Raw genomic sequence first — 24,638 nt, 5'->3', positions numbered from 1 at the left:
GTCCTCTGCAGTATTAAAAAATGAGAAGCCACTCTGCAGTTAGAGCAAGAGAGGCATGGACTCTTATACAGAGAGGCTGTCATGTTGATTTACAGAAAGACCCAATATAAATATAGACTTCTTATATACATAGAGAGGCCCCATACTTTTAGAAAGAAACAGACATAACTGTATTATTATAGAGACCTCTGTACTGTTATATGCTGGAGCTCCTTGCCTAATACAAATATAGTATTCTGACTGTCACTATTGTCAGAAGTCAAAACACCCCTATCTGCCTGTCACTACTTCCCACAGAGATAGTGACAGTGATAGGCAGACTTCTGCTTAAAGCCTGCAGCAAACATTTATTAGTGGCAGTCTGCTAGTCTTTGCTATGTCTCCCTGGTCCCTCCACATTAAATAACAGTGGTTTGAGCCAAGTTGCAACCTCCTTTCCAAGACAGGGGGAGATTGTTAAGCTAATAGAGGAAAATAAGTACAGCCTAAAAGAACAAACTGGATGAAAAATGCAAGTGTAAAACTGAGAGTAATAACCAGTGTTTTTATTGCAAAATGTCAGACTCCCACCCTGTGGGATACAGGGTTAATAAAATAATAATAAAAAAAAATATGCCATGCAATGCCCTTAGAGACAACTATATAAAAATGGATTACTCTAGGAGAGTAAATTTTACAGAGTAACTGTTACAGACAATAAATCATAAGATAAAACGTATGCAGGTGTCCTTTTTGGACATCACAGCGGCTTGTAATAGCGGTAATTGTGATATATAAGATTCCTACAGCATTTTAAACTTTGCCTGCCTCAGAGTTGGGAATATAAAAAATGAGGTAAAGAGAGAGAGAAAATTGAGCTAGTCAGAAGCATTTAATTACTACATTTTGCTATAATAATTGTCAGCCATGTCCTTATTATTTTTGTGAATGCTTCTTTAAAACTACCACTCCATGTTGCCCACTGACACAAACTGATAAAACAACCAACTGAGATGGAAATTGCTTTGATAACAAATGTATTTATAAAATATTCCTGATACTTATTCACATTAAGGAAATATCAAAGTGATTTCAACATGGCCACATTGTCATTAAAAATAATATGAAAAGTAACAGTTGATTTTCATTTGCATCTGATATATTTTGGAATATGTGCTGAAACATGTAATGTTTTTGCTACAGGAGCTACATATTTCTTCAGAGGTAAAGAGTACTGGAAGACTGTGAACAGCAATATGGAGGCAGAACAAGGCTATCCACAATCCATTGCAAAGGACTGGCTTGTTTGCAGTGACATGCTTTCAGATGGACCTAGTTCTGAAAGTACCCAGACTGGTGCTCATTCTGGGCAAGGAAAGCAACATGAAAGCAGGTCCGAAAATGGTTATGAGGTCTGTTCCTGTACTTCCTCAGGGGGATCTCTTTTTGGAAGTGCATATGATGACCTTTTGTGGTTCTTGTCTATAATCCACTTGTTCACAGCAGCCTTGATCTCAATCCTATGATGCCCTAACCTAATGGACTCCACCACACAAAAGACTTGAGGATCAATAAATGGGATCCCATCAACGCCGCACTTATGTCGGCCAAACATTCCGAGGAGCTTGGAAGTGAAAGATACCAAATTCTCCATGAGAAATGATCTTTAATTTTTAAGATAATATTCTGTAAAACAGTGCTCAAATTATTGGAACATTGGCAAGGCAATATCACCGCGGAATAGATGAGCAAAATTCTATGGTAGCCATGTGCCTCATAACTGTCTTAAATGGGTCTCTGCGATAAGTACTTATCAAACAGATCTGAAAGACGTGAAACATCAGAAGCGTTCTCTCTTTACCAAAGGTTTTGCTAATTAATTCCAAAGTGTCAAAGTTTAAAAAGTAATAACATGTAATAAGCTCTTTATTCTAGTCTGTCATTTGAAACAAGTACATTTTTAAATCTCAAAACTTTAAGGAAAGCGGCTTAGCCTTCCCAGTGCTTATACAAGATAGAGCGAGAGAGGATGACCCAGTAATCTGAGCACTGCCAAGTGGATTCTGTAATAGTGCTTCTTTGGATATCTGAAAACTGGATGTAAAATAAAGAGGCACATCTTGTTTACACCAACAGATGTTTATAGCAATGGCTTTGTTAAAAAGCCTTATAACATTGTTTGCTAAAGGCTCTATAATGCTTGTAAAATGGTTCTAGCCCTTTTCATAACAGAGTGAATTATGTACATCAGCTTAATAGCCCCCAATTACTAACATCTGAAAAGTGAAATGTGAAAGTTTTGGAATTTGTTTACGAATGTGCCCATTTAATACACCAAATGCACCCTTTTCATGTCTTAGTAAATAATATGAAGTATATATATATATTTATTTTTATATATTACTGATTTTATGCAGTGTGTTACCCAGATTGGCTGGCGCCAAGTCTTTGTCCAGCTCAGTTTATAGCCCCATTACTTTTACCTGGAGCCCCAAGGTCATAAATGCTCCCATCAGAAAGCTCCCCTGAATATATTTTGTCATCTTCTACCCACACTATTCCAACAATAGTAACCAAAAAGGGAAATCCGTTAGTTAGAACTTGGTTCCGAGGTAAAATTGCCAACCTACTTGTCTATGTATATTATAAAGAGCAAATCCATTTTCATAAATCTGGAATGGAATATCAGGTTGAAGGAATCTACAGCATGGAGAAAATAAAAAGAACATTGGGGGGCAGAGATATACAACAAATGTGTTTGCAATTTTACCTTTAGCGGAAGAGAATTTCCTAATGTTGTTACTGTTGTTATTGTAAGTACACGTGTTACATAGAGATAACTGCCAAAATACTGATAAAGCATCAAATATAAGTGATATGCATACTGCAAAAGCTGTTTATTAATACATTGCCACAAACTGTCTCATCTACTTGGAGTTGGCTATACATGATCAAGGTGTTTAACCCTATTCCAGAGCTGCTGCCTATAAAAACTACTGCAATGTCGCCAGAAAGAGAATCACAGCATGTAGAAACTCAGTTATTCAATGAGTAATTATTTTTTTACTCTGATTATTCATTTTCAACCTTATGGTGCTAAAATGCATCAAACTGCTGGTGGACATGTCAAATAAATGATATATTGGTTCTATCAAATTAATTAAAGTACGTACTACAGGTATGGAACCTGTTATCCAGTATTCTCAGGACTTAGGTTTTCCAGATAAGGGGTCTTTCAGTAATTTTGATCTCCATACTAAAAATCATTAAAACATTATCAAACCACTAGGATTGTTTTGCCTCCAAAACGGATTAATGATATCTTAGTGGACTATTTTATAATTACAGCAAAAAAGTAAATATGTTTTAAAGTTTTACGTTTAATTTTTAAATTATTTGATTAAAATGGAGTTTATGGGAGATGACCTTCTAGCAATTTGGAACTTTATGGATAACAGGTTTCTGGATAATGGCTCCCATACTTGATGGGTGATACATGGAGTAGAGGTTGTCCAACTGTTGGGATTCCCTCACACAGGGTTACCTAAAGCATTCATTAAGTGGTTGGGAGGCACATATTAATGCAGCACTACTGAACATAGGAATAGCAGTTATAGTTATGGGGGTGGCCATAGGTCCCTGCGCTCCGAGACAAAGTGCAGAGACCTGCAGCAATTCATTTATGTAAGGAGAAAGGTGATAAATGCAAAACAAAAGGTGGCTTGTGTCCATAGTTTGCACACTGCTTTCCCACTTGTAATTGACCCCTATAATATATATTTCACAAAAACTAAGCAATGCTGAGAACATTATTTCATAGCAGTTAGAAACAACAACTAACAATAAACTTATAAACAATTCCTAGGGTTCCTAAAATTTTAGGAACGGGTTTTCTGGATAATGGTGCTTCAGTAATTTAGTTCTCCATTTGGTAAGTCTAATAAAAAATACATTAAAACATTAAATAAACCCAAAAGGATTGTTTTGACACCAACATGGATCCCATACATATTAATCCAAAATAACCTTCCCCGATACCTTCTGGAAAATCCACTTATTCATGACTAAAGTCAGCAATATCCCTCTAGGTCAGATAAGGCTGATCCATTCACTGACTGCTATTGGTCAGGCAGGCCCATCGTTGAAACCCATACACAGGACAATAATTGACTCATTTTAGAGGGACCAAGCTGGCAGCATTTATTGGCCCATGTATCGCCATCTTTAGTGGAATAACTAGAGGTAACAGGGCCCACAACAAAATTAATTTAGGGCCATCTAAACCATGGAAATAAGATCTTTTTCACAAACATATAAATAAACTGTGTCCCACAAGGCCCCTTAGCAACCATGGGGCCTGTTTATTCTATAGTTATGACCCTCACTGGTGATGTATGTGCCATTTAGTCTACTGAACCTGGTAATAAAATGCTAGAAAACGTATCAGATTTTGTGTGTAGTTCAAACCCTAAGGAATTTATTTTGTTCAGGTAAAGCGACCAAAGGCAACCAAGGACTAGGATTTTGATATTATATAGCTCTCTAGGGAACCAGTTACAGAAACAGCAAGTAGCAACATTATGGTGCCTATTATGTGTCCCAAGCAGCTTGCGTCAGCCAGTCTGCAGCTGCCTTGCAAGTAGAAATATCTTGTATGGACAGAAAAGAAAAAAGCAGAACAATTTCTTGCAGGTTGATCAGGGTTTAGAACAAGAATCACATGCTCCTTAATCAGCATGGAGAAGATTTTATTCAGGCGGAATGCAGCCGGGGGTGTACATTTCTACATTTTACCTATGCTGAGAGGTACAATGTCATGCAAGTTGAACAGTGTGTGAAATGAACCCAGATCAGCATGCTGAACAGTATCATTCAAAAGAAACAAACAAGGGGATACAGTATTCTTGAAAGACACGGTGTCACTCGGGTTTCAGAAAGAGACCAGGAGGTACGGAAAACTGTGACAAAATGCAGAATATCAGATGAGGAAAGACTATGAGGAATAGAAGTGAGAATAGAGTGAGAACCTTGCCTCAAGTGGCAGCATCCTACCACTACCAGGGGTAGGCAAAAAGCAAAAGCCTCTCCCATTAACTTTAGGAGACAAATTTCCCATTATTAAACCTAAATTTGGCTTTTCTAGTGTAGAGAGCACTGTTGTCTAAATAATGGGGATCCCTAGTGAGGTAGTTACACTATACGTCATCACCTTAAGGATTTCATATTTTCCACAAAATATAATTTATAACATACAACATATACCCATAATAAACAGATGAAAGAATAAAAATGGGTAGGTATCCCCTTTTTTATGGATGTTCAACTATTAAAAATGTGTTCAGGCTTGCATAAGTGCAGATCCAACAAATTGGCTGCTGGGTGGCTACCCAAAGTTGCTATGCAGACATGAAGAGCCAGGTCAACTGCTGTTCTCTACAACTGCAATGTTTTGAGTCCTATGTTGACCTGGTTATTCATTTTGGCTGGTGTCTCAGAGTTTGGATCAATTGGCACTGGGCAACATGAATCAATGATCAGAACATCACTGATTTGTTATCCCCTGCATCACCAGGTTAAATTCATTCAGTCTGTGAATCTTTTTCATGCTGAACTAATTTTCTGCAACAGGCATGGTCCCTTCTGCACATCAGCAATCATTCCCCAGCCTATTTTACAAGCTCCCAATGGAGAATTATTGCCACTTGGACTTTTGTTTACAAATTACTGGCATCCCAGATAATACAAAACTGCCAAGATCACTCTCATTTTAATCAGGATCTCACACAACATTTCTCTGGATTCCACAAGATTTTAGATGAAAAAAAAGTTAAGGCCATGCTCCATTCCATCCCCATTCTTTCATTTTTGCCCCATTTGGGATTCTTGATTCTTGATTCAGGACCATTGGAGGCAGAGAAGAAGAAAAAATTATTTTAAAACATTCCTTGTATACCTCTTCCTTATTTCTAAATCTGCAAGCTGATGTTTTGAAGGCCACAGTTCTTCCACACACATCTGTGGTGATCAAAACTCCTCATTTCCTTACAGAATATTTTTCATTTTTATGTACTCATAAAATGTCTGCATCGTTAACAGTCTATTTGGCTGGCACCTGGTTTCTAGGATCCTATATAATTTCTATATGTGCTGTGCCCCAACATTTAGAAAATGGAAAGAGGGACCATGCCCATTTTTGTGACCACACCCCCTAAATACCTAAATACCACTCGCATTTGACTAAATTTGGCAGGTTATTTAAAGTTTGAACACATTTCTGGGGTTTTTGGGGTCTTCTTTTATGTGTTATTAAAGTTTTGTCAAAATAGCTGAAATTGCCCTTTAAGCTGCGAGTCTCAGTTCCCCCAAGAGAGCTGTTTAGCTTATTAGTTACAATTGTATCTCAGTGCAGGTGTAGCTTGTTAACTTTCTGGGCTCTCTGCTAAAAGCTACTTTTTAATTAAATTTGTATACTTTTTAGCATTCAGTGCAGGAGATCAAAGGAAAAACAGGGACTTTTCAGTAAGAATCCGGGACTGTGGGTTGAGCTGTCAAAAAAGGGACTGTCCCGCGAAAATCGGGACAGTTGGGAGCTATGTACAACACCATGACTGCTGGTATGCATTTATGAATGCTTCTAAATATATGCTATTGGTGTAGGTTATTGGGAGAAATGGAACTGATGGCGCCCTAATTTACACCGATAGTTTGCATGCAATACAAGAATCATTAGCTATTGTTCCCCTTTCTCCTAAGCTTTGCTTTGTTGTGTATTTTATTGAATGCCATGGTAAAATGGAAGGATATGCCAGGAAATTTTGATCACACTTTATCTGACCCACAAAATCTTGTCATGCAGCAGCACAAGATTTTGTGGTATCCGATAAAATCTGATCTCACTGCTGTAATGCAAGTTGGATGGTAAGTTTTGTTCCTGCATCTACATCTGACAATTGGTATATTTCAGTGAAAAGAAAAAGTCTTTTAGACACTATCAGATATTTACTTGTCAGATGCAGACACTGCAGGCAACATTCCCTTCCAACAGGTGTGGCTTGTGTGGCAAACCTTCCTTGTTACACATTATATTTTTATTATCAGTCCTATTATTTTTTGGCCTTGTAACTACATCTGATTTGTAGATGTTGATCCAACACCATCCTAAAACATCTCCCGTGCAGTTTAGCTCCTAGTTTTAATGGTATAAGAGGCCAAGATAAACAGGGTGATTGTCACTGTTTCAATAAATTGAGACTGTGCTACAGAAAAACAACACAAGAGGGCAGCAGAGATACCATTTTATGCAGTATAAGCCAAAATATTAGACTGTACTTTAATTCATATAGGGACCCTTGAGCATATGTAGTCATGTTAAACGTTTTTCCTTCCTTACCCCACTGCCCTTTTTGTGGCTGTCATTAACTTCGTTATATGCCTATCTAGGCACACTTTAGGGTTCATTTACAAATGTGAGCGCAGCCACGCAAATTGTCTTGCAGTCATAGTGCATTAAATAATACTCCTCTTAAACACAGTGCACCTATTGATGTAGGGGAACCTTTATCACCATCTCTAAATATTGGGTAGATCCAGAGATTCCACACTGGTTTTCATCAATCACCAAGGTGCACTTGTGCCTAAACAAACAGGCCAAATTCTTATTTCTGACAGTGAGCCTGAATTGATGCCCCTCAGGCTTGGAAGATTTTCAGTGCAACTACATTGGATTCACATTGAATTGCACAGCAAGGGTGTTGATTTCAACTCATCCAACACAGTGCATCATCATCTCACAACTGCAATTACTCAACATGGCCTCTTGCACTCCAGTCTGCACTTTGCACAATGTAACTCTGGTCCTATATAGCCCCTTTAGTAAGTTGACGCATGGGGACATATCCCAAAATGACGCATCTTTCCAAAACAGCTGAACTGAGATTGAAGAAAAGCAGTTGTAGGTTGTTAGGCCTTGTCTGGCTGTGCATGTCAATGCTGGTGCTGAGAAAAAGTGATTGTAACTAGAGGCCTTTACTGGGAGAGGGAAGAGCTATAGTTGGAAATAGAAGAATATCATGCAGATAGCCCAGACTTTGGGAGACACATGAATGCATATCATGGAAGTTTCTCTCCACTTTATTATAAACTCCAGGTTTATTATAAGGCATATAAATTATAAGCAATTTTAAAACAACATGCATTGTAAACAAAAATGCATTGCACTAACAGGACTTTTAGTGAACAAAGTTGTAGATGTATTACAGTAGTGACATAAAGACCCGAACAAAGGTCTCAAAGAAGAAAAAAGAAAACTTCAGACATGCCAAAAGTTTTGTGCATTTTCTAAAGTTATAAATAGGGCCAATTCCAGTGGTACATAAATCTATGTTATTTCCTTCCATTCTTAATCAGTTGAAAGCAAAACAATATTAATGTACCACTAGAATTTCTAGCCATATTAACAAGGCCAGCCTAAAGTTCCCAAACTTATAAGGGCGCCTTTTAAATGTCTTCTATATTTTATGAACGGATCAGCGATACCTCTGTTTTCTATTGTGCATGCTGTGCTCTGCCAGAGATTCCCAGGAGTGAGAGATATATGTTAGGGGTGAAAAGTGCACCCTCAGCCCCTGACCCAGTGAGCAGGAGTAGGGAGAGGGATGCCGCCAATGCCGATAGTTGACCTTTGCCTGTCACAAATGCTCCTCCCAGGACAATTAAACATCAAGGTAAACCTGTGAGCTTGAGGTAGCAGGGGAGATTCAAGAGTTAAAGGGGCGGGCCTTTTTTCCCAGAGCAGAGCAGGCACAGCAATCAATTAAATGGCAATGCTGAGAAGCGGGACATCTAACAATGAATCCGGGACAGCGGGCAGTGCCATAAATATCGGGACTGTCCCGCTGAAAGGGAGGTATGCTGATAATGCTATAGTGTAGAATTCCATATGGGCGTTTATGTAACATGTATGGCATACTGTGTTTCTGTTGTCAGTCTGTATGCAAGCTCACTTCCTGTTTCCCAAGATGCAATAGTTTATACTTAAAGAATCATTTAAGGCCCAACAGACAAGCAGCCTGGTCACTGCCTGAGTAACAAATGATTTGTGTGCTTCCACATCCACCTGCCCCCTTACTAGAAGAAACCTACCCCCATACATACCTTGTGTGTACCATTCCCAACTAAGGACTGAGTGTAACCCCCATCTCTACCCACTATTCAGGGTAAGGGAGGGACATCCTACAAGCTTACGACCCCCCCATGGTTGATAAATGAGCAGCTTTCTCCAACAGATATAGCAGCACAGTAACTGCACTGACTCAATAGGCCCCACATACAAAGCAATGCTCTCTGCACATAATAAGCTATGTATGTACTGCATATCTAAGGGCAAATAAATGCCATATAAACCTTACTCATCAACAGGGTACACTTCCCCTTTAAGAGTGGCACCTGTCATGTGATGAGAGGTGACTTCGTGCCTGGGGATGTGACAGTTGGTTCAGTCCGTTGAGAGCATTGTGGTGAGAGGTAAATGTACATCCCCTTTGAGAAAGTTTTGGCCAAATAACCCTTATTTTAGATTTTAAAAAAAGCGGGGAAATAGTTAGATGATGCCCCCCAGACTAGCGGATGTTGCTCCTCTCACTGATTTTAGTGAATTTGGACAAATTTCCCCTGAAATGGGCTTTGGAGGTGCCTTTGATTGTAGTGCTGGTTGGGAGAAACAGACCCAGGCTTTGGGAGTTATGCAGGGCTGTCAGCAAATATACACTTTTTTTCCACTGTGGCCCCTATAAAAAGGTAACATTTGGGGACCCCTGTGCCACACCATAAAATACTTATATTTTTGTTCCCAGCACTGACAGGCTCCTTAGAGTTTTGCCCCTCTGCCCCAGGTATCTGCCCTGCTCTTATGTACCAACCTTAACATGTAACTGAATTTAATGGAATACTGGTGGGGGCAGTATTGAATAAAATAATGTTTAATTGCTACAGTTACCCAGTAATACAGCCCTATGGCCTAGTTGCCCCTTGAACACTTACTGCCCATATGTCACATTCATTCATTTATTTTTTTTCCTTTCAGAACCACTGAAAAAGAAGAAAAGGCAAGCTTTTACTGTGGAGCAAAGAGAAGAGGGGTCTTGGGAGAGCGTTGGTGGGGTGGGTCGAGAGCGTTTTGGGGGGGTGGGTCGAGAGCGTTTTGGGGGGGTGGGTCAAGAGCGTTTTGGGGGGTGGGTCGAGAGCGTTTTGGGGGGGTGGGTCGAGAGCATTTTGGGGGGTGGGTCGAGAGCGTTTTGGGGGGTGGGTCGAGAGCATTTTGGGGGGGTGGGTCGAGAGCGTTTTGGGGGTGTGGGTCGAGAGCGTTTTGGGGGGTGGGTCGAGAGCGTTTGGGGGGTGGGTCGAGAGTGTTTTGGGGGGTGGGTCCAGAGCTTTGGGGGAAGCAAAGGAAGTAAAGGAAGCTCCTGCTGCCGATCAAAAGTATGAGGAGGTACCTGCTGGAATGCCCAACCCCCAATTAAATATTAAGACCAATAAATCCTGTTTCCAATAAACATGTCTCTGTGTATTCCTTGAATCCCAATGGTTAACACTGAGGGGAGGGGTGCTCCTGTGCCTCATTCTGCTAAAGGTGACTGGCCAATTGTATGTGACGGGTAACATTATTACAGCAGCACTGCTCAAAAACAATCCTGCATGTTGGGGTAATATAATTACCACACATTCAGTAAGAAAACAGACTTATTTAATATTTGTAAATGCTGCAACCCTGAAGGTTGCAAAAGGCAAAGCATTATTTTAGCAAAGCAGTTTAACATTATATATACAGGTATGGGATCCATTATCCAGAAAGTTAAGAATTATGCGAAGGCCATATTTCATAGATTCTATTTCAATAAAATAATTCAAAATTTTAATACCTATTTCCTCTTTCTCTGTTATAAACAGTACCTTGTACTTGATCCCAACTAAGATATAATTAATCCTTATTGGAGGCAAAACAATCCTATTGGGTTTATTTAATGGTTAAATTATTTTTTAGTAGACTTAAGGTATGGAGGTCAAAATTACAGAAAGATCTTCGATTCCTGGCGCCTCACTCACCCCAAAGAACAACAATTCACATTCTACTCCGCAGTGCATAAGATACATACCAGACTTGATTACTTTTTTATCACACACTCATGTCTTAGATTGACGTATCAGGCCGCAATACACCCAATTACATGGTCAGACCATGCTCCAATATCTTTACAACTTGACATCACCCCCCCCCAGACCGAGAGAACCTCACTGGAGACTCAATGAAACCATACTACACAACCCTGACTACTTACAATCCACAGAAACAGCACTCAAAGAATACTTTCAGCTTAACAAAGGAACGGTACAATCACTAACAACCCTATGGGAAGCCCATAAGGCCACCATAAGGGGCCACATAATATCCCTCACCTCCAAAAAGAAAAAGGAACACATCCGATCACAACTTTCCATACAAAAACAACTACAAACCTTAGAATCTAAATATTCCTCTCATAAATCTGAACAGACTCTGACCCAGATATTGAAACTTAGATCAAACCTAAACTCCCTTAAGCAAAAAGAAGTAGACAAAGCCATACTATGGACAAGACAGAAATATTACGAAAAAGGGGACAAACAACACACACTTCTAGCTAGAAAGCTAAGAGATCAACAAAACCAAACTAGGATCACATCCATTAGAACACATACAGGCGAACTCACTTACAACCCCGACCAAATAGGGGAACAGTTTTACACATACTATACCAAACTCTACAATCTTGAACACAACCCCAACAATACGGACCAAGCTCTAACAGACTTTCTAACTAGAGCTACCCTACCTAAACTATCAGAAGAGGACATAGAAAAGTTAAACGCAGACATCACATTCGAAGAAATAGCATATGCATTAAAAAACATGCCAGGAGGGAAAGCCCCGGGCCCTGACGGGCTACCATACCAATATTATAAAACCTTCCTACATATCTTATCCCCTCACATAACTGAACTTTTCAACGCCTACCTTCAAGGAACCCCCATCCCTAATTCAAACCTAACTTCCTATCTTACATTACTACATAAAGAAGGGAAAGATCCCACACTATGCACTAACTATAGACCTATAGCACTTTTGAACTCGGATTTGAAATTATTCACAAAAATATTAGCAAATCGACTTACACCAATTCTCCCCAACTTAATCCATAACGATCAAGTAGGCTTCATTCAGGGCAGACAAGCAGGCGACAACACACGAAGAGCAATAGACCTCATAGAAATTGCCAACAGAGCAAATACACCAGCAGTAATTTTAAGCCTAGATGCTGAAAAGGCATTCGATCGCCTTAGCTGGCCATTCATGTTTAAGCTCATGCAACATCTCAACTTCACAGGACCATACTTAAAGGCCCTTCAAAACCTATATAGCACCCCCTCGACATATTTAAAATTACCAGGTCAATCTCATAGACCTATATCAATCCATAACGGCACGAGACAAGGATGCCCCATGTCTCCACTTCTATACGCTCTAAGTATAGAGCCAATGGCAGCATTAATCCGGAACAGCCAAGACATAACAGGAATAGCTATAAAATCTACACAATACAAAATCTCTCTATACGCAGACGACGTCATGCTTACCTTAACAAACCCACAAATCTCCCTACCTAACCTACATAAAGTCCTCAAGGAATACAGCCTCCTGTCCAATTACAAAATTAATCTGACTAAAACGGAAGCATTACCATTAAACCTTACACCAAACATTACAGAAGCACTTAAGGCAAGCTTCCCATACAACTGGAAATCAGATTCCATCTCATATCTAGGCATACAGATTACCACCAAATACAGCTCCCTGTACTCCCATAATTACCCACTGTTGATCAGACAAATTGAACAACTACTGAAAAAATGGTCTGACTACCCCATATCCTGGTTTGGGAAAATAGCATCCATCAAGATGTGTATATTACCCAAACTACTCTATCTATTTGAAACATTACCAGTAGCAGTCCCAACCAAAAGTTTAAAAACAATCCAATCTCTAGCACACATGTTCATTTGGGGAAACCGCAGACATAGAATACCAAGATCAGTATTACTGACGCCAATCCAAAGGGGGGGACTTGGAGTCCCATCTTTTCAGAAATATTATGAAGCTGCACACCTCAGACAGCTACTGGCATGGTCTCATTGGAACTCACCCACGATATGGGGCACCATAGAAAATGCGGTCATAGAAAAATACCATTTAAATTCATTTATATGGTCCACTAACCCACAGATCCGGCCTCCAACAGCTATGCTAAGCACCACCCGCCTCACCATAACTGTCTGGAACAAGACCAAGCAAAAGAGTGCTTTGATATCTAAGCATCCAGTAACTACAATATATCTTAAAAACCCAGCTTTCACACCAGGATCCTCCCCTCACTTCCACCACCGATGGTCACAAACAAAAGCCTATAGAGTAAAAGATCTGATAGACCCAATTACAGAGACAATCCTACCGTTCCCTAAATTACAAGACAAAGCACCTCAGGTCAATCTCAAATTTTTTGAATACCTCCAACTGAGAAATTTTCTACAACCATTTATTTCGCACCAAAGGAACAAGGCAAACACAGGATTTGAACTTATAGCCGAACAAGGTCTACCCCAAAAAGGACTTATCTCCAGGATATACCAGCTGCTACTCACACCAAACCCCGAGCAAATCCCTCAACATAAATATATGCTCAAATGGAATGAAAGCAGGACATCACCTATCACGGAAGAAAATTGGACCTCCATCTGGACAAACGTCAAAAAAATGGTAACCTGCGTGAAACAAAAAGAAAACATATATAAACTAATGATGCACTGGTATAACACCCCAGAGAGACTCAACACTTTCTTCCCTAATCATTCCCCGCTTTGCTGGAGAGGCTGCCAAACTATAGGATCACTGGAACATATCATCTGGTCATGCCCCATAATACAATCATATTGGGACAGTATCAGAGACCTTCTATCACAATTAACTTGCCGCACTATACAGAAAGACTCTCTCACATTTATATTGGGCAAACCATTCCCGGGCCTACACAAAACATCTCAAGCTTTGATGAATCAAGTCCTAACAGCTGCTAAGCTAGCCCTCACAAGCAAATGGAAATCGACAACACCACCGTCTTTAGCTGAAGTAATAAAGAGAGTGAACAGCAACAAAGACTTTGAATCTAGAATTGCATATCTACAGAATAAAAGCGCTCAATTCTTAGAGACATGGGCCATGTGGGAATTAGTAAGACCAACATGACAAATCCCATAACAATTCAACACAGTGACATGCTCAATTCAATGCAACACCAACCAATGCAGCCACACGGTCAAAACCCTACTAAGGCCACCAAAACAAGAATGCATAGCAGCAACGGCGACCGCTTAGAAAGCCCCCAGGACAAAGAACCCCAAACCATCCAACTCTCCATCCCTAGATTCGGGGAGATTCCAATGAGACCAGCCTATCTATTAATGTCATCTATCTTTACTGAAATCATTTACATGCCATGTTTATGTATACTTTGTTTCTTTTTATTTTTGTATTTCTTTAATAAAAAATCTAAGTTACAAAAAAAAAAAAATTACAGAAAGATCCCTTATCCAGAAAACCCCAGGTCCTGAGCATTCTGGATAACAAGTCCAATACTTGTATTTATTTGTTGTCACAATAAAACTATTTAAAGAAAGTAGAATAAAGCTGCACTTTAAACTCCTGAAGCTGGAAAACTATATAAGAGCGTTGACTGTTACAGCTTGATTAGTGGGACATGTGCAAGGTACTGACGCATAAATGGTTTGGATTATATACTTGTGATTCAACAGATCACTGTAAGATGGTCCCTCGTGGGGGGTAAGGAAACGAACACTCACTGCTATACAGGAAATATAGCATATATCTGGGCCACTACTTGCCTCTCTGTCACATGCATTTTACATATTAATTTATATTTTTGCTTTTGATATCACTACCACATTACCTACAACACTGTAAAAAGAGCAGCTATAGGGTATGAGACAATCTTTTGGGGTGGGGGGATCCAGATAACCTCCCAACATTTTATTAAGAGAAAGAGGAACATAAATATGTGACGTCTCTAAGACTGAACTGGTTCTCTTTCCCCCATCCAACGTCCACATTGTTCCCGAGGTATTTATAACGGTTAACAATTCTACCATCACCCCATCTTCCCAGGCCCAGTGCCTTGGGGTTATCCTTGATTCTGCCCGGTCCTTCACTCCTCATATCCAATCACTTATCAATTTATGTCACTTTCACCTAAGAAATATCTCCAAAATACGATCATTTATCACCCAAGATGCTGCCAAAATTCTTATTCACTCTCTTATAATATCTCGCCTGGACTACTGTAACTCCCTATTAATTGGCCTTCCGCTCCAAAGACTGTCCCCTCTCCAGTCCATAATGAATACTGCTGCCAGGCTCATACACCTCTCCAACCGCTCCTCCTCTGCCATGCCACTCTGCCAGTCCCTGCACTGGCTTCTAGGGATGTAGCAAACATCGCCAAAAATGTTCGCGAACCCGTTCGCGGACTTTCGCCAAAACTCGCGAATATTCGCGAACTTTGCGAACCCCATAGACTTCAATGGGAAGGCGAACTTTAAAACCTAGAAAAGCCATTTCTGGCCAGAAAACTGATTTTAAAGTTGTTTAAAGGGTGCCACGACCTGGACAGTGGCATGCAGGAGGGGGATCAAGCAAAAATTTCTCTGAAAAATACTTTGTAAAAAAAACTCCAAAAAAACGCAAAAAAAAAAACCGCCAAAAAATAACGCCAAAAAAACGCCAAAAAAAACCGCAAGCTATTCCTATGTATATGCATAGGCGATAAAATGCGGCGGAAAAACGCGGCTGAAAAACCAAGGCGAAAAAACGCAGCGCCAAAAAAAAACGCGGCGAACCCAAAGTGGCGAACATCGGCAAAAGTCCGCGAATTTGCGCAAACGCGAACACCCGATGTTCGCGAGAATTAGTTCGCCGGCGAACAGTTCGCTACATCTCTACTGGCTTCCCCTACCATCCAGGACAAAATTCGAAATAATGACTCTCACATACAAAGCAGTTCATAACTCTGCCCCATCCTACATCTCTGAACTCATCTCTAGGTACCATCCAACCCGCTTGTTACGCTCCTCTACTGACCTGCTCCTCAACTCCTCTCTCATTCCCTCCTCACACGCTCGCATTCAAGACTTTGCAAGGGCTGCCCCCCTTCTCTGGAATTCGCTCCCACAAACTATCAGACTTTCTCCCAATCTCTCTGCCTTCAAGAGATCTCTAAAAACACATTTATTTAGAGAAGCCTACCCTAATCTAGTTTAGCAATACCCTGTGCCCCACCTCTCACAACTCTGGTCATGCCCATTCCCACACCTTGTGTCTCAACCCTTTCTCCTTGTAGATTGTAAGCTCTTTTGGTAAGGGACCTCTTTACCTCTTGTATCGGTTACTGATTGCTTTATATGTTACTCTGTATGTCCAATGTATGAAACCCACTTATTGTACAGCGCTGCGGAATATGTTGGCGCTTTATAAATACATGTTAATAATAATAATAATAAAAATGTGACGCGGGTAGTGCGGCAACATTTTTTTGACCATGCCCCACATGCCACATCCACTTTACATGCCCCAGATGTGCCAGTATAATCGCTAAATAAAAAGAATAAAGGACATATTAACTTCAAACATGCCAGTATGACTACATTAAATTGATAAAGGACATATTAACCCCAGACATGCCAGTAAAATGTCAACTTCAGACATGCCACAAGTTCTGTGCATTTTCTAAAGTTATAAATAGGGCCAATTCCAGTGGTACATAAATCTATGTTATTTCCTTCCATTCTTTCCATTTGAAAGCAAAACAATATTTATGTACCACTAGAATTTCTAGCCATATTAACAAGGCCAGCCTAAGGTTCCCAAACTTATAAGGGCGCCTTTTAAATGTCCTCTATATTTTATGAACGTATCAGCAATACCTCTGTTTTCAACTGTGCATGCTGTGCTCTGCCAGAGATTCCCAGGAGTGAGAGATATATGTTAGGGGTGGAAAGGTGAAACTGTCCAGCACACAAATAAAGACGGCAGCCTCTTCTGCCTGATAAAAGACAGACCGCACCCTCAGCCCCTGACCCAGTGAGCAGGAGCAGGGAGAGGGATGCCGCCAATGCCGATAGTTGACCCTTGCCTGTCACAAATGCCCCTCCCAGGACAATTAAACATCAAGGTAAACCTGTAAGCTTGAGGTAGCAGGGGAGATTCAAGAGTTAAGGGGGCGGGCTTTTTTTCCCAGAGCAGAGCAGGCACAGCAATTAAATGGCAATGCTGAGAAGCGGGACATCTAACAATGAATCCGGGACAGCGGCAGTGCCATAAATATCGGGACTGTCCCGCTAAAAGCTGGACGGTGGGGAGGTATGTTATAATTATATATATGTATTGAAAGAGATAATATGGAGTATTAGAGACAAAATGGAAACCTAAAATTACACATGAGTTGTAACATAGTAATTGCCTAACTGCCAGAGAAAGCTTGTCCAATTTGCTCTTCTTGGCTCCAAGATATAGCAGTGGAAGCATTCCTTGTATAAAAAAAAAGGTTTGTGTAGGGTCTCATTCAATAAGCACATGCCATTAGAAACTCTGCTGAAAATAATTTGTTTGCCAATGATTTATTTATTTTGTACCTTCGTGAATACTGCATAGCTACACTGAAATAGAACAGTCTGCAGCACAAATCAAAATTATTTGCTTTGCAATTTGTTTCTCTACATCTTTTTGCTGCATTTCTGTCATCATTGTTGCAGAGCATGTATTATGAGGAGCAGATTACATTTTAGTTTCAGTAATGTATATCCCAGCATTAGGGTGTTGAACCTCTAATAGGGATTATTATTATTATTAACATTTATTTATAAAGCGCCAACATATTCCGCAGCGCTGTACAATAAGTGGGTTTCATACATTGGACATACAGAGTAACATATAAAGCAATCAATAACCGATACAAGAGATGAAGAGGGCCCTGAACTGAATCCAAATTCCAATTTGCTTATGAAATTAGGAAAAGGGAGGGTTAAAGTGAAAACTGAAAATTTTTCAATTTATGTGACAAAAAGTCACATTTTAAGGATTCTGATTCAGTCTGGCCAGGAGCATGGATTCGGTCGAATCCAAATCCTGCTGAAAAAGGCCAAATTCCAAACCAAATCCTGGATTCGGTGCAACCCTAACCTCTAACATCCCATAATACTCAGCAGAGGTCAGTTCTTGGTTCCGACACCAAGAACAAATTAAGTGCATTTCTGTAGTAAACAATATTGGTAGATTATTAATTTCCTTATTCCAATGGAACCTAAGAATTAATTAGCTTGATGGCTAATCAGTGGATGGCTTCTCCTAAAAAACTATTAATACTGATTAAATGAAAAGCAAATAAGCAACTGGTATTGTATGAAAGCCACTGGAATTCAATATATCCATCTAGATCCCTTCCATAGGAAATTTTGTTATTTTCCCAAGTACAGGTATATGATTACTCATGATGTGAAATCTATGGAGTGTTACTGACCCTTTTCACAGACAGTAATCAAACAATTATAACCAAAAAATTCTGTTTATAGCCATTATCTCTGGTTTTCTGACTCTTATAATAGAAATTATCTGAAAATAAATAAGGCTTGTTTGTGTTCTAAATGGCATCTCTAAAAAAGAATGTATTCCATTCTGGCAAGCAAAACATCTGGCTTTCTGAGGACTAGGCTAGTCAAATCAAGAACACTTTTAAAATCCCTGCGTTGGGCCTTAAAGGACAATGAAAGGTTAATATAAATTAAAAGTAAGGCTAAAGGCAATCTTTTTAAGTACTTACTGCATATCTAAATTCCCAGATCCCTGCTTGCTTCTCTGAGATATGGTGCTGGCAGCCTACAGCAGTGTGAAGACTACAGTGACATCGCTGAAATCTCTCTGTCCTTCCTGCAGGCTGCCAGCGGCAGCCTTCCTATTCTCTGAGCATGTGTGTAACTTGATCCTGTCTCCTGTTCTGAGCTACACATGCCCACCAGCCAATCAGAAGTGGATCTGGCAGAAGGGAGGGGGGGAGGGAATGAAACACATGTGCAGTATGAAGCAAGGAGGGAAAGGAAGGGAGAATACCTTTTTAGAGATGGCTGCCTGTTCTAGAAAATGTGAAGTAAGTGTGCGTGAGTAAATATTTGATTAGGCGAGCCAAAAGTGTGGCTTTTTTACTAAACAATAGGAGGACTATTGGGCAGTATGCTTTTTAAATTTTGACTTGCATTCTCCTTTAACACATATGTGAGAATGGTCATCTATATGTGAGAAATCCTTCCCATCACAGCAGTGAAAGCAAGTTGGATGAACAGACTTATCTTTCTAGTCTCTCTGAACATATTATGAATGGTGGTTAATAGTGCCTGATACCAACTGTTATGTCTGGCTTTAAAGGTATCCTGATCCCTACTGCCTGGTGTAACTCATGCTCTTCTTGTTCATGTACACCTGTTTTTGGCAGCATTACCTCACTTTAGTCCATTGTCATCTTTCCCAATAATTCCTCTAGTAATCTTCTGGTGGGGATTCTGATTCTGACCTAACATTATATAAATGTCTTTGCAGTAACTGAGTACACCTTGGTTGCTATGGGTTACTGTGCAAACTTAGTGCCTTTTACTACAGCATCAAAAAATATACAGGTATTGGACCCCTTATCCGGAAAACCCATTAACCAGAGAGTTCCGAATTACAGAAAGACCATCTCCCATAGACTCCATTCAAATAAAATAATTCACATTTTTAAAAATGTGATTTCCTTTTTCTCTCTAATAATAAAACAGTCCCTTGTACTTGATCCCAAGTAAGATATAATTAATCCTTATTGGAGCCAAAGTAATCCTATTGGGTTTAATTACTGTTTAAATAATTTTATTAGCAGACTTAAGGTAGGAGATCCGAATTACGGAAAGACCCCTTATCTGGAAAACCCCAGGTCCCAAGCATTCTGGATAACAGGTCCCATACCTGTACTGGGATTTCCACTGGAAGAAGCAGAAGTGACTATCTATAACTATAGATCTTTGTCTCATTCCAGGTGCCGAAACATAGGACAGTTTTTAGCTATCTGTTGTACCATTCAGTCAGCTGCATACTAACAAATACAAACTAAATCAGCAGTATTTTTTTAAGGCAGCATAAATCCTTTCTCTAGATAGTTAGTTGTTTTGGTAATTTCCCTAGCTCATCATTTGTTTTGTGTTTATATGTAGGTTAAACAGAGAGTTCAGGTCAGTTTGTCCTAATCATAGTCTTAGTTTACGGGTCACTTCAGTCACTAATAACTTAAGGTCTAGTGAGCATTTGATTAAAATCGCAAATCATTTTCTAGGGACTGGTTTTCACTTGTAATAACTTCAAAAGTAAACTCCAAAATCTAAAACCAGATACTATAATGCCCCTTTAATAGAAACTTTAATTTGTCAGCTATCCATGAATAAAGTTCCTTAACCCCTTGCCTGGCTTAGATCATAAAATCTCATTGGACCTAATTGCAGAACTGTATATCTTGCATGTTCACCTAAAGAGCTGAAGTGTATTAGGGGCAATGGTTTTATCAGTGTGTGCTTTCTCCAGCAGTGCAGTAAACACATGACTGTCCTTTTTTATTTTTTATAAGTGATGAATTTAGAATTCAAAATTTAGCAGTATTAGCCATCTAGATAAAAATGCAGATTGCTGACAAAATGTGCTCTCTGCAAATATTGTTCATCAGAATATAAGTGGTGTGCATTAACAAGCTTTTAAACAGAAAAATAGAAAAAAGAAGTATTTAGTGTGTTGGCCTGGATGCAGAAAAATGTACAAATATGTATTATTGTGCCTAAATCTGCTCTGTGTGTCTGCACACAGACCAATGCAGTGACTATGGATGCACAGGAGAGCATGGTTATGATTGAAGGAGGACCCCCAGTTTGGCCATTGCCTTAGACTTCCCTGACTCTTCATTTACTGATCAGATAAACCTTGCACTGCACTTGGGACATGTCTCTCTTTTTCTAGGGCACCACATAACCTAAATACAGCATTAACAATAATAATTTTACACCGACTAGTATTTTAAGCATTCTTCTGTTTCAATAATTTTTATTGAATTATAAAATGAAGTTTTGAAACCACAGAAAGGAAACTACAGACATTCCACTCCAGATATTACATGGGTACTGTGTACACAGGGGTACTGAAAATATTGTCACACAGTCCAGACATACAGTATGGACTCATGAACCATTTTTTAAAAAAATGATAAAGAAAAATGGGGTGTGAGAGATTACTTATTTAGTGGGGATGAATATATGTGTATGAGTTGAATTTTAAGGATCACGATGATTGTTTTATTTAAGAAACCCTCCTCTGTAAGCTTTGGTAAGTTTACATGAGAAACTGTATTATTAATTGGTATACTCTGATCCATAAGCGTTGTGCTCTGGTACAACCAGAATATATGTCCCATTGTGCCTAACAGTGTCGGACTGGGACCCCAGGGGCCCACCAGAAAACCTTAGACTATAAGCCCACTCTCCAAGCTATTTTTCCCTCACTCAACCTCTTTATTCTCCTAGTCTCTTTTATTTACATGCTAGCATCTATTCTTCCATCTATTTCTCCCCTTTGTTCACATTCAAAAATAAGGGATTGACCATGAAGTAGGCCAATTGGTTAGGAGCAGGAGGGCCCACTGACACCTGGGCCCACCAGGAGTTTTCCTGGTATCCTGGTGGGCCAGTCCAACACAGGTGCCTAAAGCGTTACATTCCCTTAAGGATTTTACGTGTGTGCAGTATGTGTGCAAGAGGAGGGCACGCATTTAAATTATTAAATCCCCATCATTAGGGCTGCCATCTAAAGCCATAAGTCTCCCATGTGTACTTTTCTACATTGTAAAATTGTACAGTGCTGTGAATCCTAGTAGCACTACAAGGCCCCAAGCCCAGTAAAAAGTTAGAAGGGACTGCCCCTCAGGGGGCAAATACATTTTATAAGGTAATATGTGCATATGTGTCTTTGTATGCTAATAATTTAGAAAGATTGTAGATGAGGAAGAATTTTTGGCATGTGCACCTAGAACTGTTGTATTACTTACATACTGCTGTTTCATTTGTGGTATACTCTTTGGGGGAAGGTTGTATGTCTTCAAATACTTTGTCTCAACACTATTTTATTAAGATCGAATGTCTATGCATGGAAGGGTCCCATAAGCTTCAAAAACTTCTGTGAAAGTAATACCAGTTTAGTAGTTGATGCAGTTTTGGAGATAAGCAACATAGCAATTTGTCAAAATTAAGCACCTTCAATAGCATTGAAGCTACAGAACAATATTCAGTCATATTTTGTCTAAGAGGAATTCTGAAGTGTTTCTATTTTAGGGCAAAGTGAGAAAAACAATTGAAGTGAAGGTTTTGCAACATTTGAATTGAACAATTCTGTTAAAGTTGAAATGTTATAAATATGTCAAGTTGGAAAAATTGGAGATATTTTCAAACATCAACCATTTTTATCTATAAATCTAAATCGGCCCCTACGTGTATAAAGTATGTCAAGGTTACATATTGACTGAGATAAAATTCTGTTTTGGCCCTGGTATACACCACATTTCTTTCTGATGCAAGATAGCTGTGTGTTTTATTTATTTTACATGCACAAATAGGTGATTCCTTTGATTATGGCCAGCTATTACAGAGGTATTGCATTTGTTAGTCAAATGTCGCAACACCTATGTTGTTTCATAAAACAGTTATTAGATTGACATGCACATTATAAGAAAGTGCATAATAACATTACATAATATTAATATAGTCATACCAGAGTGTTTTACAGGCTTATTCATTCCTCTTAAAGGAACATTATCCTGATGATTGGTTAATTGAACAAAAGAAAACAAAAACATGAAAAGCTTTTCTTGCTTAGTAAAATAAGCATATATATATGCAAATCATGCAACTAGGCATGTACGAGTTTTCTTATTATGTTTCCCAAATGGCCAATGTGTCTGCAGTTAATTGTACAGACTCCAACTGTAGACCCAGACTGGCAATCTGTGGATTGTGGCAAGTACCAGAGGGGCTTCTGTAAGATGCCGTAGACAGTCACTATTTATTAGGCTTGTGGGGGGCTGTTTGCCACTTTGTGCACTGGGCCTATTTTGATTCCCAGTCCCAAATGATTCTGCCTCATACTGCACACTCCTCCAGTCCCAATCCATCCCCTGCTCACAGCACAATTCTTCAACTAAGTATACACACACAAACATGTTCAAAGACTCAGGGATAATGATATGCACTGTCACATACCCAGCAGCCATAAAAGCACTAGTAACTTTATAAACACATTTTTCAGTCAGGAATGGACTGGGATTCAAAATAGGCCCAGGTATTTCACATACACAGAGGTCCAAACAGCCTCCCAGCAGCCAAATAAATAGTGACTGTCTAGGGTATCTAACAGCAGCCCCTCTGGCAGATTGTCAGTCTGGGCATGTTTTCAGTTCAGGTGTTTTCAAATAGTAGAACCGAAATAAAGACTTTTAGAAATTGCTTTCTAGATTTTATTTTTGACAGTTTGCCTAATATTGAAGTTTAAAGTTTCCCTTTTTTTCAACTTTTATTTTTAATTGAACAAAGAATAAAAACAAGGTGCATGGTATACTGTATACAAAGGATTGGAAGTGTACAATCATTATGGTATCTCCAGGTTCCATCTTAAATACTAAATCAGCTAATAGCATAATTATCTTGTTGGGCAGCTAGAGTAGGGAGTTTAACAATGATTAGCAAATGTAATCCAACATTCCATTTTTCACGTAGTCATGTCTCCCTGGAGCAGCTCTGGGAAAGGGGATCACCAAATCTGTAAACCAGGGGTCCTCAAACTTTTTAAACAGGGGACCAGTTCATGGTCCCTCAGACTGCTGGAGGGCCGGACTATTGTCCTCAAACTACGCCCCTCCCCCCACCCCACCCCCGCATCCTCAAACTACGGCCCACTCTTGCTGCCTACTCCGTGCTGCTGGGTCAAACTACAGCCCACTCTTACACTCTCCCTGCTCCCCTGCTGCGTCTCCCCGCTCCATACTCTCTCCCAGCTTCCTGCTGTGTCCTCCCTCTTCCCGCTCCATCCTCCCTCTCCCAGCTGCCAGGGGTGAGGACGCAGCCAGGGCTGGGTAAATTACCTTGGGGGGCCGGATCAGGCCCGCGGGCCATAGTTTGAGGATCCCTGCTGTAAACTCTTCTAAGTTGCCCCATTAGTTGATACATTTCTTATCTTTGGTCCTGCTGAGCATAATTTGTTTTCATTTAAGGCAGTACTGATAATTGATACAATAGTTGTCACCATTCCACATATGTTGCTGAAAAATGTATCAACTAATGTAGCAAATTTAAACTGTTCTGCACTTGGATTATTTAGCTGCCAGCCCGAAACACCAGTGAGAGGAACAGAAAAAATTAAAAATGTTTAAAAACAAAAAGTTGAATGCTAATCA

General features: G+C 39.7%; 1 protein-coding gene across 2 annotated transcripts in view; it reads left to right on the top strand.

Annotated features, from left to right (window-relative positions):
* The window catches only part of mmp17 (matrix metallopeptidase 17), a 59,785-nt gene extending 56,914 nt beyond the window's left edge, over nucleotides 1-2,871 (top strand). Inside the window, exon 10 of one of the 2 annotated variants that reach the window (XM_012966783.3) lies at nucleotides 1,183-2,871. In XM_012966783.3, the coding sequence (XP_012822237.1) occupies nucleotides 1,183-1,505 (323 nt within the window). In that variant the 3' untranslated portion in view covers nucleotides 1,506-2,871. 2 annotated transcript variants of the gene reach the window in all.
* The last annotated feature ends 21,767 nt before the right edge of the window (nucleotides 2,872-24,638 follow it).

The sequence above is a fragment of the Xenopus tropicalis genome, chromosome 1, assembly GCF_000004195.4.
Source record: "Xenopus tropicalis strain Nigerian chromosome 1, UCB_Xtro_10.0, whole genome shotgun sequence".
NCBI classification, from domain to species: Eukaryota; Metazoa; Chordata; class Amphibia; order Anura; family Pipidae; genus Xenopus; species Xenopus tropicalis.
This window is presented reverse-complemented; position numbering and strand designations above follow the sequence as displayed.